Source organism: Strix uralensis, chromosome 2 (assembly GCF_047716275.1).
Source record: "Strix uralensis isolate ZFMK-TIS-50842 chromosome 2, bStrUra1, whole genome shotgun sequence".
Taxonomy (NCBI): domain Eukaryota; kingdom Metazoa; phylum Chordata; class Aves; order Strigiformes; family Strigidae; genus Strix; species Strix uralensis.
In genome coordinates this window covers 90,988,614-91,008,757 of record NC_133973.1, presented here as the reverse complement: position 1 = coordinate 91,008,757, position 20,144 = coordinate 90,988,614, and the positions used below count along the sequence as shown (strand labels likewise).

Genomic DNA, 20,144 nt, shown 5'->3' with positions numbered 1-20,144 from the left:
GGCAGAGGCGGGCGCCGGCACAGCCCTGCCCCGTGGGGACGGCCACAGAGGCAGGACAAAGCCCTGTGGGGCAGGACAGAGGCGCTGCCCAGTCCTGCTGTGGCATGTGGCACCGACACTCACTGGAAGGTCAGGACGCACGAGCCGCAGGGCCAGACGAGGACAAGGGAGTTGGTGGTCTTGTCTTCCTCCTCCTCGGGGCCATCACCGGCCGCCCCTATCCTGCCGCTCAGCACCTGCAGCTGGCCCAGGGCCAGGCAGAGCTGAGGGCGCGGGGCGCTGCCACGTCTGCAGAGAGGAGCGGCAGGGAGTGACCTGAAGCTGGCCGAGCCCAGTGGCTCCCCTCTACCGCCCACCTGCCACAGGCACGGCCATGGGTGCCTCCAGCACCAGGGTGCCGGGGGCCTGGGGCTGCTGCTTGGGTGCCCCTGCCCTGGTGCCAGGGCCGGGGCTTGGGAGGAAAGGCAGCAGGGCTCTACGAGTCTTACCTGGACTTGGTGATGACCAGGGTGTCCCTGGAGAGGAGAAGGTCCCTCTTCCTCGTCTTGCGGCCCTGGGTCACCCTCACACGCTGGCGAAGCAGCGGCTCGGGTGACCCCGGGACAGGCCTGCAGTGCTGCTCGGGGTCAGGGTCGACCCTGCAGAGAAGATGGTGTCGGGCGTGAGCAAGGCGGCTGCTGAGGGGCCCGGCTGTGCCGGCGTGTCCCCGAGCCGCGGGGGGAGCTCACCTGGAGCCACGGCAGCAGTTCACCTGGCCCATCCCTTCGAGGACACGAGAGGCCTCGCTTCGCACACTCTGGTGGGGCTCAGGGCCGTGCTCCGACGGCCCGAGAGAGGCTTCCGCGGGGGTCCTGATGCTCTGCAGGTGCTGCTGGGCGAGACCCCACTACGACTGGCACAGCACCGTCCCTGCAGGCACTGGGGTCGTTGCCAGGGCAGCGCCAGGTCAACACAGAGGGACATTGTGACCTCAACGGTCGTGCTGGGGGGTGCTGGGGGGGGCGGGGCACTGAGGGGCTCTCCCCAGGGTGCCCGTGTCTCTCTCGTCCCGGGGAGGCCAGGCCTGGGAACAGCACTGCAGGCATGGCCTCACCAGCGCTGAGCAGAGGGAAGGGTCACCTCCCTCCAGCTGCCGGCAAGGCTTTGCCCAGTGCCACCCAGGGTGCCACTCGCTGCCGCTGTTGGGCAAGGCCACCTTACTGGCCACCCTGAGGGAACAGACCCACAACGCTCATGAACTAGACACTGTCAACACAGTCTCCCAGGCTGATCTCACCCAAGCCCAGCCGAGGGAAGGCTCCCTGGCCACGCCTCCTCTCCAGCAGAGGCCTTCGCTGAGATCCATCCATCTCCCTCCCTGCCCTTCTGGCCATGGATTTCTTCTTTCATGCCCTTTTTGTCAGGGTTTTAGAGTAATCAGGGCCATCAGCCAATAAGGGCTGATATTGACCAGAGATCACATTTGGCTCGGGTAGAAATGGAGTCCCCTGAGGCAGCCATTTTGAGATTGTCCCACTGATATGACCTGCCTCCAGGCAAATGCTTTGAAAGGGTTGTTCAGGTTCACCAGTCAAGTTTCTAAGTCTTGTTAGGAATCTGCATTAGGATGGCAAATTACTGCTAGTGGACCATACCCTGCCCATCGTACCAAACAGCCTGAATCTCAACTTTCTGAGCAGAGTGGTACAGCTCTAAGTGACATGACAGTGCTGCACACGTGGCCACGGTGGAGTATGCATTTCCCGTGTGTGCCAGTGTGTTTAATGCCATCCTTCCTTTTTATGGCTGCTCAGATGGAGTGGACGGCACAGGAGAGACCTCGGAGTGTGGCTGGGTGCAGTGGGAACCCTTTCCAGGGCAGCTGACCGAGCAGAAAGGATGAACTCTGCAGGGGAAGATGTACACAAAGCCACATCATGCTGCATCAGGAAGGGAATATTGCTGAATGAACAGAAGGGGAGTTGGAAATACTAGCTGAGAGCTAACATGGGCTAAGGATACTGAATTCACCTTGTCCATCCCCAAGGAGGCAGCTCCTCCCATAGCAAGGAGTGGTGCTCACTCATGTAAATAGTTACAGCACTAGAAGCTGAGCTACAAGCAGGAGGCTGCATGGGGGATTCATGCAGAAAGGGAGCAGTTTGGCTAAAGGGCCCAACCCCCGATTGACCCTCAGTGGCCATTACCTGAGAAAACTCAGTGGCTAGCTGGCGGGGGACATCTTTGGGTGATTATCAATGACTTGTGATGCCCTGTTGCACCTGCTTGCTGTGCTGTTGATTGTAATCAGCTGCTTGTTCTGTATTTGGTTGCATCTATGTAGACACACCTGGTGAAGAGCCTGCCACCTGGAACGCTTGGTAGCCCAAGCTCATCACTGCTGGACCCCAGCAGTGAGAGCAGGGGGTGTGACAGTGCAGCCCTTCCAGTATGCCTTGGGCTGAGGAACACGGGCATCTGCGGTGCAACTGCTGCACTCTCAGTCACCCGCAATATCTGGCACGGATTAAGGAGGGGGCTGTGGCAAAAACCTACAAGGTTTGAGTTCTATCCCAAATGACTGGGTGGTCCTGGAGCTCCCTAGCTAGCCTCTGTTCAGGTGAAACAATGAACTAACTCTGTATGATGTGATTAATAAAAACCGTTTTGTAAGGACCAAGATGATCAGGCTCTGATGGCGACTGGTTAATTGCCTGTGCCTTATTAACTTTTACTGTTCATTTTGAGTTCAGTGGGTGGATACACCCATGAATGTTTAAGCTATTTGTAAACTAATGATGTATATGATCCAAGTGGAAGTACTGCATCTTCGCCTTGGCCAGGAGCCGAGTTTGGTATGAATTAGCAGAGTGTGGTGAGCCATGGCAAACAGGACGGTGCAAACAAGAACTGAGTATTTCCATTGTGCAGGCTGTGGATCAACAGCTGACAGAAAAGCACACGAGACTGCTGGAAGGGCATGCAGGAATCTTATCATGGACTGATCTGATTAGTGGCCTGTGCTGGCATCTGGCCATAACGAGCAGTAGAGACTGGTGCGGGGGGAGATGTGGTGACGTGAATGTCTGACAGCGTAGGGCCAGAGTGTCCGAGGCGCAGCCGTGACGCATGGGAGAGCCTGATGCTCACGCTTAGCCGTGCCGTCTCCCTGGAGTAGTAACTGGGGATGGTCAGTTGTGTGTGAGAGAAACATTTCCCTAACACTGCCTATCCCTGGCTCAGTCTCCTTAACAAACTGAATGAAGCAGTGTCATGTCCTTTCCCCACTGTAATTTCAATTTCCTACATTAATACTCATATTAATCAAAAATAAGAGAAGGCTGGAAAATTTAAAAATGGAATTAGTTTGTAAATATGGTGCTACCCTCAGAAATCTTCTAAAAAGGATAGTGGGTCAGACACCTCAGGTTCATCTGCTAACTCAGTTTTCCAGAATTTAAGACCCACAGGGACCTATATCGATATAAACCACTTCAAATTATGTGCATTAATCTTCCATTGTAGTGAGTCTTTCTTCAATATCCTTTTTGGGCAAAAGTTTTCCTTTTGTATTTTCTTTCATGATCCCTCATCAAGTCAGTTTACAGTTAGAAAGATGAGTTTTCTAACAAAATGCCCTCTGAATTAAGTTTCTGTTACAGACATCTAATCCATGACCTGGGAACATGGAAGTGCTGAAATCCCTGGTATAAATGCCTTTTATGTATTAGTTGACAGCTGCATTGTGAACACTTTAAAATAAGGTTCCTCTTTGGGTACTTAACACAGGAAAAAAAAGTTCTCCCTTTTTGTAACATCTTCCATTAGCTTTAAAATGGTTCAGCATACACTGTACGCCAGATTGGGCGGCTCCAGGTTGTGCTGTGTGTCTCCTTGGCTGGATGCAGTCAGCCGGGAAGAGCCTTAGTGCCCAGCCTGACTTGGGCTCTGCTCCTCCTGCTGCCCCTCCACACAGCAGCTCTGCTCCCGGTGCGCGGGAAGAGGCTCCTAAAGCAGAGAAACGGCAGCCAGAAAGCAATGGAAGGAGAGAAAGGGCTTGTCTGTGGTGGATTAGGACAGAAATCAGCACCTGAGAGTCGTGGTGAAGAGCAGGGTGACAGCGACTTGAGGCTTTGAGGATAGATGAGAAGCAGAGAGTGAGGAGGGGGCTGGGTTTGAAGGAGATGTGTCTGACTAGTATGATAGGGAGATCCTTAATAAATACACTGGGCTCTGCTTTCTTCTACCTTCTGTCCTGTGTACACCCTGTTGTACTCTAACTGCTCGTTTAATACCGCTGTATAATTCAAATGTACCGTAGTACCTCCCAACTCATGGATGTATTAATTCTGATAACCCTACAGCACATTTCTTTTGTGATAAGTAGAAGAGTCCTTAGAACATTGTTCTGCATCTTTCACTCTACATTTACCATTCTGAAGCGATTCAGGGTGTGTCCAATACAAGTTCACAGATTGTAGATACAGGATTGTCAAGTATTGAGTAAGGAACTTGTATTTTCAAATAAAGTCACTTAGTCTTTTTAAGGTCCATAGTAGGTCTCCAGGAAGTATCTGGCAACATTAAAACACAAACTATCAAACCTCAGGCTGCAATGTCTACCCTTCACCCGCCAGAATCTGCAGAGTCCTATGCCAGAAGGAAGACCGAGGATCTGTTTATGAAAAACCCCCATTAACCAGGGAACATGGAGCCACAAACGTGGAGAAACACTTCAGACTTTGACCTTTCACTCTTTATATCTTGCCATCCTCTCAGAAAAAAATCTGCTGTGGTGCTGAAGGTTGTGGTGTCTTGGGTCCAAAACGTTGCTTCTGCTTCAGACTGCGGAGTAGGTTGTGATGACTTAACTTGAAAAATGCACGTTGTAGTCATCTACATCGGAGCTATTCAGGTGGCTTGTGGTTTATTTTGAGATGAAATGAACCACGTCCCAGCAGTGCTTGCCCCTCCCCACTGAAGATGACTATGTCCAAGGTAAACATCTACAGTATGGACATAACTTGGACAGGTGAATCATACTCTCTGTAAGTGAAGTACGATATAGGAAGAATCTTGACTCTTCAAGACGCTGAATAAAAACACCATATTAGCTTCCTCCTAACATTCCAATAGAAGGCTTAATATGATTTTAAACTGTTGGTGATTTTTTTGTGGAATGAAGGACTTCCATCACTGCAGGTAGAGGACCTGTCTCTCTCTTGCCTACTTGTTATGTCCTTGCAAATTAAGTTTTATCTTGTACCTCTCCCCCCTGCTATCCATCTGTAGTAATTTGGTTTTCTTTTTTCTTTTTTTTAAAATATATAATTCCTGACTTGGCCAAGCTGACTGCTTAGTAAAAGTACAAAGTACAATCCTTTGTTTGCACTAGGATAGCTGCTGGCTGTGATCTTAGTATAGTTGGCTGTTCTAAAGAAAACATCAACTCCCCTAAATATTTTTTTTTAATATACTTGATTCCTACAGGATCTTACCTAAGACTTCTGTCATTACTGAATGTAATTTCTTTCTTGTTTTCTCTCTCCTTTCTTTTCAGAATCGTGACTGTTGTCACTTCATGATTGTTTTCACCTAAACTGCCTTTCAATCATAATCAAATCTAGTAAAGCTGCCTTTTAGTTGCTTTTTCTGCTTCATATACCATATTTATTTCAAATATATTCCAAGAACTTACCAAGCAGCCTATCTCCTGATGTATCTGTTACTAAACAGATAGCGACTAGTTAAAATTCCTCACTGTCACAAGTTCAGTTGTTTGGATAACTGTTAGTTGTTCCAGAAAAAATGATGTGGAGTATTTCTTTGCAAGTCTAGCGCAAGCCCTACGTTTGACAACCTTTGTCTCTGTGCCTGCAACCTCTCCCACCCCCCTACATTGCTACTGTGAATAAGATAAATCATACTTCAGAGGGGTGTGTTTTTCCCCAGCTGTTCTAAAGCACAGGCAGACAGCTACATTACAGATGCCTGAGGTTAGGTGAGGTGGATGCCATGGTTCCAGTCCGATCAAGGTACTTTGTCCCATTAGGATGCCATCTACCAATATCTTAACTGTGAGAGCAGCTGTTCATGTCTTCACTTGAAGTTAATAGTTTGCTTTTCACCTCAGAGGAGCAGAGGACTTGGGACTAATGAACGTGTTGGGATTCATGGCAAAAGGCTCTTTGTCCTAAAAGAGGGGGTGATACTTTACTGAAGAGTCTTAATAATCGATAGAAGTAATTTAAAATGGAGTATTTTTTTGTGTTTTAAAGCACTACTGGAAATTGCAACGGAAATACACTACTTCATATGAATGCTAGTACATTTATCCAGCTTTTCTTGTAAAGATTTGAGCAGCGCTCTTTGTCTTAAGTACTTCTATAACTACCAGTTTACTCAATAAGCTTTCCTACTTTTTAAAAGAACCTGCTGAAACAATTATAAGAACCACCCCCCTCCTCCCTCCCATTTTAAAAAACGTTTCTGAAAACGGAGGCTTACACATTCATTAGACTTTCACTGTATAAAAATGTACAGTGGCTTTATTGACATGTACATTCCATTATGTTTACAGCTGCAAGATATGAGGCACACTCAGTATTGCACTTCATTAAAATTTCAGGCTCAAACATAACCCAGAAGTTTAAATGAAACTGCTGTTGTAATTTAATAATTCTTATACAGGACAAACATTGATACCTTTATATACAGCGTGATACTTGTTACATTTATGCCTTCCTAACACAAATTTTTTTTTTGTAACAGTCTAGGAAATAAACCAGAATATTCCTCTTTCCCATCCCCACTTGTGATGCGTTACAATTGTACAAGATTACAAAAAGTCAGTATACAATAATCAATATTTTTTTTCTTTCTCCTGAAAGCCAGCATCATTCATAGTCCACAGACACACAGATCCTTTAATAGCAATTATTTATTTGTAAATGTCCAATGTTTCCTAGCCGATGACTGTAATGGCCACATGCAAACACCTCACAAGTTTTGATGTCTCGGTTCAAAAAAATGTCAATATCTCACAGCAAGAATTATGTACATGGTATTTGGCATCCTTCTTGCACTGTAAATTGTTCCTTTTACCTGGGTTATGAAATGGTCCCGTCCTCATCCCAGCTGGACTTTACTTTCAGGACACTTGAGGGATGAGGGCACCTGTTTTGCTCTGGTTAAAAAAAAAATGCTAGTCTAAAAAGTGTGAGCATTTCTGCAAACCCCACAACCCAGAGCAAACTCTTCACCAGTGGGTGGATGGACAACGTGAAGTGGACATTCTGTTCCTTCAAGTTGTTTACCTTTGGGACCTACAGTGAATTTAAGGGTGAGGGGAAAAGAAACGAAACAATTAATGGTTGGAGACTTCAGTGTAAATAAACATAGATTACACTTCCTCAAAACACAAGTTAAGTGAAGGTAATACAGTCTGTAATATGAACTGAGAAGGCATCAAAAATAAAGGCTTAAGAAACAGCAGATACAAAGGTGCTTTCACACAGTCAAATTCAAGCGAGAAGTTTAGAAGCTGAATAGGCCAAGAGAGAAAATGCCATCCAACTAGATCTGACAAAACATGAGCAAAAACTGTAAGCTCCTTAAAACAGTTACATCAAACGTTGAACTGGTATTCAAAAGGAAAAAAAAATAGTCAAACTGCTGTGCAATTTTAAATAAATCTAATTCAAGGTAAAAAAAGGCAAAAAGCTTATATGGAGAATCACAAAGTAAGTTTCATCTCATTAATACTGGGGAAGAAATTAGCACAATCTAAAAGCAAAATCTGTAAATATGGACAAGAGTTACACTCTGCAGTAAAAAAATAATTCTAAGGCTATATCAGGAATCTCATCTGGAGTCTGAATTGGTGTAGGTAAATTGGAATGCCTTTCTGTATCAAAGTATCCAGAGTTTAAAGGATCAGGGTGATGACATTGCCTGTATTATTGCCAGAAAAACAAAAAAATCAAACACAGGCATACAACAAACCCATTCTAATATTATTCAAGGTACTGAATTTAAAATTTGTATGACTGACCCTGTGGTTTTCCTAAAAATCATCAGCAAGAAAAGATAAGAATATCAATTAGAACTAATTACTAATCTCAGAATTTAGAAATGCTTTATAAAAATACTACCTGCAGGACAGTGTGGGAGTTCTTCTTTAGGGATGCTTGTCATTCTTTGGAAATCATCATGGCAAGCATTGCAAAAATGCGTTGTCCCAAAACAGAAAAAAACAGCAACTGAACAGCAGTAGCGGCATTTGTATTCTAAGAAATCTGTACCGTGTTTGGGACACATCTAAACAAAAGAAAACAAGCACCAATAAACGAAATAGCCATGCTGTAACAATCTGAACAACACATTTCTACATTCTGTAGTATATATTAATATTACACAACACATATAATTACAAATTACTGTGAGTTATTGTACAGCTCAAGTACTCGGAGCTTCAGAATGAAATAAAACCCACGAATACAAGCTCTTTACTTACCTGAGCCCTTGAAACATCAGAGCATGCACCACAAATAAGCTCTCTTGGATCATAGTCATCTCCTTGTCCAGCCTCAGCATCACAACGAGCTTCACCACCAAAATATGCCTAAATTTCATAGAGAAATGATTGGACATTAAACCAGAGACAACTATTATTTTAACAAATTCAATGTGTAAGGGGAAAATGATGAATAAGGGTCATTACTGTTGTCTCCACTACTCTGATAACTCTCAACTCTGACTCTACATACATGTCTTTGAGGTACTAAGACAATGTCTCTCCATCTCAGGATAAACAAGACCAAAAATTGTGCAACGTTCTCTGGCCTATGCAAGTGACTGTAAGGCTTGTGAAACAGTATTTGGATGCTCTACGAACACAGTGTGTAAGGAAGACAGGACTGAGGCTGCAGACAGCAGAGAAAAGATTCTACCAGGAGGGCTTTTTACTAGCCAAAAGGAGTGTCAGTTCTTAGGCTCACGTGGGATCCCTTATAATTAGAATTCTTCTATTTTCTACAAATTCATTCTACTTTCTGATCTTACTCTACCAGGATACACTGGGCACAAAAATGCACCAAGACTGCCAACTCTGATGAATTTCCTCTTATACTAAAGTGTTTTCACATGGAGTAGTGAGATGAGGCAATGAGTAACTTCCTTGCTTCCTTTGTGACCATATTATTCACTAACTAGATAATGCACAAAATTCTTGCTCTCAGCAGTTCTCACCTTTTTGCAGCGATTGTAAAAGGATAAGGAAGTGGTCTCAAGGCAACTATGATGAAGGAATAATTTAAGAAGCCCACCATCCCCCAGCATCTACAGACTAAAAAAGAAAAGGAAGAGTCCTATGGAATGTATGCCAGGGAATTAGGTAGTAGTTTGGGGTGAACTGATGCCGGAGGAAGGAAGTAAGTTAGAAATTCCATAGTTGAATGTTGTTGTTCAGACATATGGACACAGTACAAAAGACAATAATGAGATAGGAAGGAAAAATAGGGCATTAAGAAAAACACTGAAATACTGAGTATTAAAATACTGGAAGGAAAGCGTAATGAAAAACAGGGACAGGACTAAAACCGAGAGACAGTAAGATGAAAAAGGAAATAATTTTTGTAAGGGAGGTAAAAAAGCCAGTAGGCAGGTTGCTAAAGGATGTGGAGTGAAAAGTGATTAACTGTGGGAGGCAGGAACAGAAGCCAACTGAGTAACTCTGTAGTAACAAGCTAGAGGGATTCATTACTGCTCTTCTCTAGCATATGTAAGTTAATCCTTTCTCCTCTTATTTCCAAATTGTGCACTTCCATTAAACAAAATATTGGGGTTTCCCTTGAAAATTTTATCATGAGACTGCCTTATTCCATTCATTCCTAAGGGAACAAGGAAGAAGGGCTGATCAAGATGGGCACTAAAATCAGCTTCAGATGAAAGAAGCAATGGGAGGGGATTCATTGATTATCCAAAATTTCTCTAACCATAGTCTCTAACCACAGATCAAGAATGTCTCTTCTCTGCTGGTGGGGAAACCAGGGGTCTTTGTATACGATTTTTGTCTTCTGGATAAATTTCATATTCTCTACCTGAAGAAAACTGTACACGTATGTCCCAGAGTCCACCAGGCTAGACCACACATTTCCTCTTTCTACTCTCCTTTTTCACTCTTCTAACACTTCTGCCCCAAAATCAGTTTACTGCAGTTGCAATGAACTCCAGCTTGGGTAAAAGTAGTATTTAGGTGGAATCTTAGTGAGGAACTCTCCATATCAAAGAGTAAAGCTTATGTTTATTCTATTTTAATGGCCATGTAAAGTATGAGTTGGAAGGGAGGCAAAGGGACGGTTGGTGTTCTGACACAGTATCATCTGCACATTCTTCTAAGAAGGCCATCACCTCAATATGCTTTTGGTTTCTGAACTGCTCTGTAGATACTTTTGAGCTTTACAAAGTAAGACACTATGTACATCTAATTTGCTCAACACTTCTTTTAAATTATGATTTACCAACAATTTATTTTCCTGCTTTCCTACTCCATACATGGTATATTAAATATATGTTCCACTCTTTAAGAAATTACTGTTGAAACTAGAACATACATTTAATTTGAGAAAGTACTCATCGTCATACCTTTTTGCACTTGTAGCAAACATAGTAAGCGTATCTGTTCATAGCGTAGCCAGCCGGGTCATTGTAAAATCTAACACCTGGGGTTGTGATGGCCTCACTCTTGTGCAGCCCTTCATACTCCAATCTCATTAGTGCTTTTCTCCTTACATCTTCATAGAGTTCTTTGATTGGATCAAGCAAATCCTTTAATACTGTATGATTGATTTTGTTCTGAAATAAAAAACTGATTAAAATATCTTGCATCTTTATTACAACAGCTGTGATAATTTGTATTACAGTCAAACATAAAATGGCGTAACGGATGTCATAAAAACCTAAGAGCTCAGGCAAAGGACATTTCAAAAAATGGCTGATATAGTATATACTTTGTTTGCTGCAAAGATAGTAACCAGGAATGCTTTTTAGATGGCATTTTGTTATATGAAATCATCACCACTTACAATGGACTGTAACAAGCACAGAGGATGGTAAAGGGTACATGAAATACCACAGCACAGGAATATTCTGATTGTATATTTTCTCTAGTTTTGGTCCTTTTTGACTTACTGCTCAGCAATTAAGAATAATGACTGACAGTCCTCTACACCAGGTCTTTATCATTTAATGATCACAAGCTATTGCCATATATTACCAAAATACAGCACAAGAGAAGAAACACAGCATGCATAATGGCTGACCATTCACAGATTTCATATTCCTAGGGTGTTAAGATGCTCTCCTTCCCAGAAGCTAATATATGCTTTTGCTTACAGCAGTTATGATTTTGTAGAGTACAAGAGGAATTTTTAGCAATTTAAGCTGAACTAAGTACATACATTCTTCAGCTTTGTCCTCTTAGTGAAAAGCAAAGCAGCTTTAAAAGCCGTTAGTATAATAGAGAAGCCAAGTCTCCTGCTTCAGATAATGTGCATTAAGATTACTTCTTCCCCTCCCCACTGTCCCCAAATAGGGGGAATTTACAAGCTGATGGTGCTAAGAATAGAACAGCATTAAGATAATGTCTCCATTATGCTTTCTTTTTAAGAGGACCCTTACTTCAGAGAACAGTAGAGGAAGGTAAAAAGATGCATCAATGATATTCTTTTTTCAGTGACATAAGAAATTAAGGAAACAAGTAACACGTAAGTAATTCATGTTGTAACAGGCAATATACCAGTTTTTTTTTAAAAAAAGGAAAAGCCAAGACAGTATTAAGTAACTTGTTTGACCTAGGCAGTAAACACATAGCTCATTTACCTTGCAAATAGGACAGGACATAAACCCAAAAGTTATCCTTGGCCCAAGCCATCTGTTTTCTAGTACTCGTTGACAGCATTGCAAATGGAAAACGTGGCTGCAGTCCAGCTTTAGAAAAGAATACATGTAAGTGAACGCTGAAGTTACATTAACCACTAAAACAGAAGTAGTTATTTACTTTTAACTGAAAACTTGTATTAATTCCAAAATTAATATCCTAGATAGGGGTCCTAGAAGACCCCTATTTTCTTCTTAACAAAGAGAAAGAATATAAAATGGTTGTTAAAATAGCCTTTCCAGTCCAAAACCACTACTGGATATATGAAATGTATATGAAGTATATCCATTAATTACCTCAGTTGCTTTTCTCATTGATGAAATACCATATATTTTAATAAAGGAGACACAGGAAACTAAATGGATACAACCTTCTTTCTTGAAATAGCAGTAATGCCAGACAAAAAGAAAGATTTTTCAATAACTAACGTATTGCTCTGGTGCCTGTTTTGAAATTTTTAAGGGTATAATTTGAAGGACTTTATATTTTAACTTCTTCCACACTTAGCATTACAACCATAATATTAACCCCTTAAAAGGGGGGGGAAAAAAAACAAAAGATAAACCTGAATAGCTGGTGCTGCTGAAAGTGCTTCAGTAAAGCAGATCATGCACATGTCATCAGCATCTTGTTTAAGAGTTGCAGCGTTCTTATCACAGCCATGCAAGCACGGCAAACAGTGCTCTTCGTTCTTAACGCCTCCACATGGATGACCACAGGGGTGTGTCTTGCTGCAGGCAATTTTAGCATACTCCTATTAAAAGTAAATAATTAATCTTTTTCTTCCCCCTCCACTGAATGGTTTGATATAGTGTTGCTCTTTGAAGGATTGCTGTTTTGTGCAATAAACTAAGACAAAAGACTTGTGATTCACGTTGTTTACTGCTACAGCAGGTACTTGGGAAAAACTGTACATCTTGGGTACTTAAAAGTAGAAGCGATACCTTCATTTACTTATGCTACTCCTGAATAGCAATGGTATAACGAAGCCGTAATTTTTAAATTTTAACTTTTAATTTTAGTATAAAGAGAAATACTCTTTAATCCTCCCTGTGTATTTTGTGTATTAACTGCCTCCTGCATAAACACTGCTTGTCCTGTATTAACAGCCTTTAAGATACCTGCAGATTTAGGTCCTTCAGGAAAGGTATGAAGTAACCCACTCTTAAGAACGCATTAGGAGCTGATCATTGACCACTATAAAGCACTTTTTACATGGAAATGGTATCTTAACCACGTCTAATTCCTATCCCTAGTAAGTAGAAAACTTTATAAAAGTTGCCCAGAAGCTAACAATGAATTGCACTGAATTAATTGACAATAATATAATATATTCAATAGGCTGAGAGAGAGAGGAAAAAAAGAAAAGAGACGACAAATTTGCCACACATAAACAGAAATAAACAGGGTGGACTAAGAAACTGGTTAGGATTTGGCCCTCTGCCAACTGTACCTGTAATGGTGGGCACAAAACACTCAGGACACATGGATACAGTTGAAAACCTGGCCAAGTCTTAAATGTTTTATGCCCATATAATATAAACAGGCTGTTATGCAAGCTAGTTTTAGCAAGCTAGACTTTACGTTGACAGTGTATATTTTACTTTACACCTGGAACGCTATTGTGAAAACTTGAGATACTTTTGAAGATAATAATGAAACTACCTAGTGTTTTGTTTGATTATTGGTGTTTGTCCCTGTAATTAAACTAAACATTTACAATCTTGGAAGTATTTGAATTACAATATAATATTCAATTTGAATTACAATATAATAGTCAATATTTTCATATGAGAGGTCTGATTTAAAATGGACCACAGGGATGAACAAGGTTTACTCGAAATAAGGAATCAATTTGATCCTGCAGTCCCTTCTATTTATGTAATTCATGATGACTGGTATTTGTTAATACACACCTGGCAATCTGTATCAGAACAAACGCTTCCCACTGCTGACAATTCCGTTCCACTCCTACAACCACAGAAACGACATGCTTCAGAACTGCTGGTGGTCGGTTTGCCTAGGTCCGCAAAAGTAAAAAAACCACGAAAATCATTGCAATGAAACATAGGGAACTGATATTCTAACAACAGACATCTAAACAATCACAGAAAACAATCAGAAAAACAGCAATTCTTACAAAAACTATTTTCTTTCTATTAACAAACAATTAAAAGCATTGCCCTGAAGCAGGTGAAAACCCCAACTGTTTTTTTTGGACAACTGCTCAGGTAAAAGGTAAAAATAATCAGGATAAAGAGCAAGAAATAATAGTTTTGTTTTACCTGTCTGTTCTCTAAACTCCACCATAGCCTTCATCGTTTTAGAATCCGCTAATGCCATCAGCCAGAAAAGTTTGGTCCTACCACAACCCTCGTGGAGATCAACTTTGATAGCTTCTTCTTCTTCTTTGAATACCTGTCAGGTTAACCAAACAGATAACAAAGACCATCTCTATGTTATTTTTGTCACTGTCTCTTTGGATTTTCATCAGATGTTTTATAGATTCTGCAGAGTTTGTCTACTGCAAACTATTTTTTTTTTAATGCATTCTGCAATTTGTACATATTGCAGAATGGAAAAAGGCTTTGTGTTTTTAGAAGTAAAAATATGTAAAATTAATGCTCGAGCTAACGTGTCTGGTAAACAACAGTGCAGCAATGCTAAGAGCAGAGCTGCACGATGTTTTTTCTAATTTTAAAAATATGGAGCTTGGACTTCATGACTACTATTCAACTCATCCAGTGGGCCACAAGGAAACATTAGAAATATCTTCACGTAGCCATGCTAGTAGTTTATCAAAGCAACACTGACAATTATGGTCTTAATAATATGTGCTATGCAATAACAACTATAAAAGTGTGTAATATTAGTATTTTTGACTTTCACAGAAATACACAGTGGATATTTTTGGCTACAATGAGAACAACACAAAACCTTTGCAAAATTAAAAAAGTGCATGAGATCCCTAGTGCACCTCATACAGTCTCTCCTTTTCTAAGTTTTGAAGGCAGTTCTGTTTTCATTCATTTTACCTGCAAAGCAATAAAAGTTAGAATTTTCCTGGGTATGGATGTATACACTCAATTTAAACTTTAATTCTTATTATAATCTGGGAAAAATCCCTAACTGCTTCACAAAGGATTCACATAAGCAGGTCATAGTAACTTACAGGCTGTCCTTTCTTGGAGGGAGAGAAAATACATTGCAGAGATATATACGACAGAAGTTGGACAAAGAACAGGAAGCTAACAGAAAAGAGGAGACGGGGAACATTACAGAATTTAAAATGTAACTTGAGAGGCTTAACATGAGAGATGTGAAGGTAAAGGTGGTGAATAAAGAGTAGACGTCTAAACGTGCTTTTAGAAGTAAATAGGAAGATTTTGGACAGATTAAAGGAGAGATGTGAGGATTTCTATGAGATAAGAGCTTACTTTTTATCAACTGTAATCTGAACAGGCTATACAGGAGAATTCAGGAAAATAAATGAGACCAGACCATGCTGAGGCCATGACAAATGAGTAGACATGTAAACTCATCTACCTAGGGTGACAAAACAGGAAAAATTCAAAGGTGATTGCAAAGATTCTGGCTAAGAAATAGAAGATAATAGATCCACATGGAACTTCCAGGCTGAGCCTACGCTGCAAATGCTGAGGCACCAAGGAGGAGATCTGTAGAGTGAAACTCTGTGCCAGTGATCTGAAGTTTACATCACACGTGCTCTAGACTAGCTGATCCCTTGCACTGAACGACCACTAGCAATTAGCAGTGTGTCCCTGCATCTATCTTTTTTTTTGATTTTAGTTTCACCTAAAAGGAACCCAGTTCACGCACTCCAAGGCTGCTCTATAACACAAATCAAGTCACGTTAAGGAGAGATGATCATATCTGCTTTAAAAGCCCATTCCTGATCGTAACTAAAAAACTAATGTAGATGCACTCTAGGAGATGGAGAAGAGGAATGATTTCCATTGAATTAACTTTATTGACAAGGTTTACTATTTTAGCCTTTGCACAAATATAAGTAGTCAGAGGAAAAGGGGAAAATAAAGGACCACAAAAAACCCCCCCACAGAACAGAAATAGTGTCAAGAAAGAGGAAATGTTCAGTAGGTTCAGAGGTAAAGACATCTTCAACATCAATTTCAGTAAGAAAAAGAAATACTCCAAGGAGAATGTACTTTCAAGTTTAGAGATGAAAAGGATAAAAGAATAACACAAAAGAACACTAATTAGCAGAGTACACAGCAGTTTGTAAAAACTCATCTAAGTCAAAGAGGAAAGATGTTTCAATCCTTAAAACAAAAAGAAATCAGGAAATTTTCAAGCTTACAGATCTGACAACATATTTACATGTGAAAAGACAGCGAGAGCTGGAAGAATATTGAAAAGTACAAGAAAAGTGACATAAGGGAACCAGTAGGAATATTTGTTGTCAAGTGGTCTTCCTGGATATTAAAAAAATGTATATACATTAAAAATGAAGGGCTTGACAGCATTGACTCATATGATAGAAGTAGTAAAGAAGATATAATTTAACAGGAATAAAGAACCAATGTATACTTAAGAAAGTCTATGCAGTTTCTAGATTCTCCTAAAAAATGTTCGAACAAGAGAGAAAAAAGCTGATGTAGCATGAGAGTTAGAATCAGGGACTACTACATGATTTTCTAATCTTCAGAAGATAAAGGAAAAGAGAAATTAACTGAAAATAGCTAAAAAGAATTAAATGGAAACTTATATATCCCATCTCCAAAATAAAACACCATTTTCAGATGTGATACTTGCTACTGCCTTTTGCTTATACATTAATTGGGGAAATGCACAGAATGTATGAAGTGCATACAACATGATGTCATGTATACTCTACCTGTCTCTGATGACTTTTTGTTCGCCGATGGAGATGAAGGAATCTGTCACAATCTGTACACAAATTCCCACAGACGTTACATAAAATGATTGCAGCAGTTTCACCATCATCATGGTTATCACACATTGGCTAAAAAAAAAATAAAAATAAATAATTCTCTCTTTATTAAACCACTCATCATCTTTCAGCACCTGTTTTTATTCTCCCCCCAATCACCCCTGCCCCAAATTAATAAAGGGGGATAAAGAGCTTGTTTAGACTATGAATTATATCTTTAGAATAATCAGTATCTAAACAACTACTCCTGGACACAAAAAGTCCAATTTACTACATCAGTTCTTCTGATATTCTTCTTCTAATATTTTACATGATGTAGCAAAAATGCATTTTTCAACAATACAGTTGAGACATTGTTTTCAACTAGTCTGAGAAAAGTTTCATGGGGTAACAATGGGTTATGGGAATATTAACAGAAGAGTTCAGAGATATGAGTACTTGGGTCAGTCAACATGCACGCTATTTACCCTTAATTACTTTGATATGGTAAGTTTACTCTGTTCAAACATCTAATCAAAGCTGTAACTCAGAGAGAATACAACTGAAGTAGCAAACTTCAAAATCCAGCATAAAATTAAGTTGCTTTACTGATACAGTTTTTTTAAAATTCAACACAGTTTTGTTTTACAGTTCAAAGTATCTGTACAGAGGTCAATGACTGACTTTTATTATGCATATATCTGAGAACAAGTTTCCATCGTACACCCAGAACATGTGCTTTCCATGATATTGTTCATGCAACTTAGAGCAGAATCCTTTCAACAGCAGTCCTGGGGGGGGGGGACACACACAGTTCACCTCAAAATTTGAGTATCCTGGCATAAAACATGATTGGGTTCGGCAGCTTGTATCCTTGCTTGACAATGTCTTGGCTACTCTTCTGACATTTCCAAAGCTCTACAGAAGTCCCTTGACTTTCTTAATCCTCAGAAACCTTTGCATCTGCCTCCTCTTCTCAGCAGAGTTTTAGTCCTTGCTGCTGCTGCAGCTCTGCCCTGGATTCTCTTTCTGCCTACACTAAACTGGTTTGGAGGCTTCTTTGCACTAAGCATCCTCACTTGATAGTGAGAAGGCATGATATTCCCTTGCCTCCCACAGGGGCCCACCTAACCAAGTTATAAAGAGACTAGCTTCATTGTTTTGCTCTTTCCAGATTTGTATTAAAAAATCTAAGTTTTCTGTGATACTGAAATACACAGACAGAAACTTGATTAACCCATCATGTTTCATATTAAATTTGTAAATCCTCTGGGTAAATGGTAGCTATACTAAATTCAGTTAGAAAGAGTTTCTTTTTCTTTGGGGTAATCACTCACTACTGAGATGGAGAAGAAGAAGCTAATTACAGAGAAGTTATTGAGGAACACAAAAGAATTTACTTTATTATGTGACAGAGATCCAGAGAGAAAGAAAAGAGCTCTGATAGAAGGTGTCATATTAACTGAGTCAATCTTCTCTCAAAAATCCATCCTACAGGTGATAGGAAGGCCTTGCTTGATCCTGAATACCAGCAGGATTGCTACCTTATTGTTTCAAGTTGGAATTTCTGTTTTCTGAGTACTGCTTGTCTAGAACACAAATACACCAAAACATGTATGTACAATATCCATGGGGGACAGTAGGGAGAAATAAAGTTAGACCAAGTCTACCTTTCCCTATCATTGTTCTAAATACTTTGACTCCTGAATAAATCAAAAATAAACATAAAAAGATATGATATTCTGTCTCACCATCTGTTTCTGTTGTCCATCCTTTCCCATCCATCTTCCTGAGGATAGTCTATCAACATGATCTTGATCAAGTACACAGAGGGATGCTAAGGCCAGCCATAGCTATTGAAAGGCAAGGTAGAATGAAATGTTTTAGAAATACTAACAAAAAAAAAAAAAAAATCCAAAATACTAAAAATATACATTTCAGCAGACAAGAATGTGACTGTTACCTGCAAACTGTTATCATCATTAGCTGAAGTCTGCTCATACAACGCAAGTTTTTTCTTTTCCAAAAGAAGTCAAGCACACAATAGAACTTACTGAACTTTTGGCAATTATCTTGTTTCTTTCAGGTGTATTACTTTATGGTCATAAATACAGTAGTTAGCACACAAGAGAGAAACAGCGAAGAAACAAAGATCAACCAGAGTATATTATAGAGAAATATGGCAAATACAGACTTGCATATCACTGCCAAACATTGCAGGCTTTGGTGGAGAAGAAGAAATTCAAGGACACAGACTAATAAAAAAACCCCAAACCAACAAAACTTTAGCTCAATGAGATTGGTTTGCCTATGTTCTCTCCTCACTGTAAAGGGCATTTGAGATTACCTAGAAAAGGGTTCCGAGCTAACTATTCTTCAGAGGAAGCTTTTATCTCTTCCTCTCCATTAACTACACTGAAATCCTAAAGAAATAAACTACATGAGGATAATCTGTTGGTAGGCCTGCAATCCAAACTGAAATGCACCTGACGGCTGCATTTTGCAATAGTTTTTGATCAAAGGTTTGATTTGAACAAAATGGCTTTAATTGCAAACTTCTTCTGGACTCCCCCAAAGGAACGCACACCTCCATGACAAAACAAGGAGAGCTAGGCTGACATTCAGTTCTGCTCCGAGACCCCATTAAACTAACACAGTGACAGCAGGAACTGGTGGTACTCTCAAATTGTGTCTTCCGAAAAGCAGAGAATTTATGAGTAAGGGGATAAAAAGGACAACTGGTATAGCCTTTTAAGATGGAAAACAACATGAGTGTCAAATGCTTGAGACTAAAACACAGGTGAAGCTTAGCTTAATTGTCCTAGAGAGTGTTTGTTACTGAGTGTTTTCATAAACACAGCCTTGGTATGTGGCAGCTGATGACTCAGAAATCAAACCACTTAAAACAATGTTGCAGAGATTGGAAAAAGACAGCTGATACATATATTGTGCAATTTTCCATGCAGATAATCTCGTAAGTTTAGTAAAAGGCACGTATCACAAACTTAAAGCAGAATTACTTCAAGGATAAAACCCCAAATGTATAGGTATAACACTTATTCTTCATTACTTGGGAGGTATCCAAGATACATATTTAATCAAAATTCAGTTTTCACTGGTGTATTTCTGCCACAAAAAACCTCAATCTGCTGTGATACAGAGAAAGCAGGACTTTTATTAGGAAAAATAGTGATTGTCTTAGGATACCTGTCCATTATGCACACAGATAGATTTGGAGAAATAAACTGCATTGTTTCCTGAAACAACCTGTATAAGGAAGTTTTTTCTAAAATAGGAAGGCTCTTGGATGGCCTC

At 40.4% G+C, this 20,144-nt stretch overlaps 2 protein-coding genes across 24 annotated transcripts in view; both read right to left on the bottom strand.

Moving 5' to 3' along the window:
- The window catches only part of LOC141939545 (T-cell activation Rho GTPase-activating protein-like), a 107,455-nt gene extending 106,680 nt beyond the window's left edge, over positions 1–775 (bottom strand). For all 3 annotated transcript variants that reach the window (XR_012627624.1, XM_074859486.1, XM_074859487.1), the window contains exons 1-3: positions 729–775; positions 489–638; positions 124–288 (exon numbers count right to left, since the gene is read on the bottom strand). Coding sequence is in view for 2 of the 3 variants with exons in the window: in XM_074859486.1 (XP_074715587.1) it covers positions 124–288; positions 489–638; positions 729–760 (347 nt within the window). In the remaining variant the exon portion in view is untranslated. The remainder of the gene's footprint in view (positions 1–123; positions 289–488; positions 639–728) is intronic.
- Positions 776–6,493: 5,718 nt separating this feature from the next.
- The window catches only part of MYCBP2 (MYC binding protein 2), a 204,765-nt gene continuing 191,114 nt past the window's right edge, over positions 6,494–20,144 (bottom strand). For 20 of the 21 annotated variants that reach the window (XM_074859470.1, XM_074859454.1, XM_074859457.1 and 17 more), the window contains 10 exons: positions 18,581–18,682; positions 16,794–16,922; positions 14,203–14,335; positions 13,834–13,937; positions 12,483–12,671; positions 11,860–11,967; positions 10,624–10,833; positions 8,495–8,602; positions 8,133–8,298; positions 6,494–7,304 (listed from right to left, as the gene is read on the bottom strand). In XM_074859470.1, the coding sequence (XP_074715571.1) occupies positions 7,189–7,304; positions 8,133–8,298; positions 8,495–8,602; positions 10,624–10,833; positions 11,860–11,967; positions 12,483–12,671; positions 13,834–13,937; positions 14,203–14,335; positions 16,794–16,922; positions 18,581–18,682 (1,365 nt within the window). In that variant the 3' untranslated portion in view covers positions 6,494–7,188. Of the gene's footprint in view, positions 7,305–8,132; positions 8,299–8,494; positions 8,603–10,623; positions 10,834–11,859; positions 11,968–12,482; positions 12,672–13,833; positions 13,938–14,202; positions 14,336–16,793; positions 16,923–18,580; positions 18,683–19,869; positions 19,979–20,144 lie in introns of those variants that run through there. The other variant, XM_074859472.1, reaches the window with a different exon arrangement.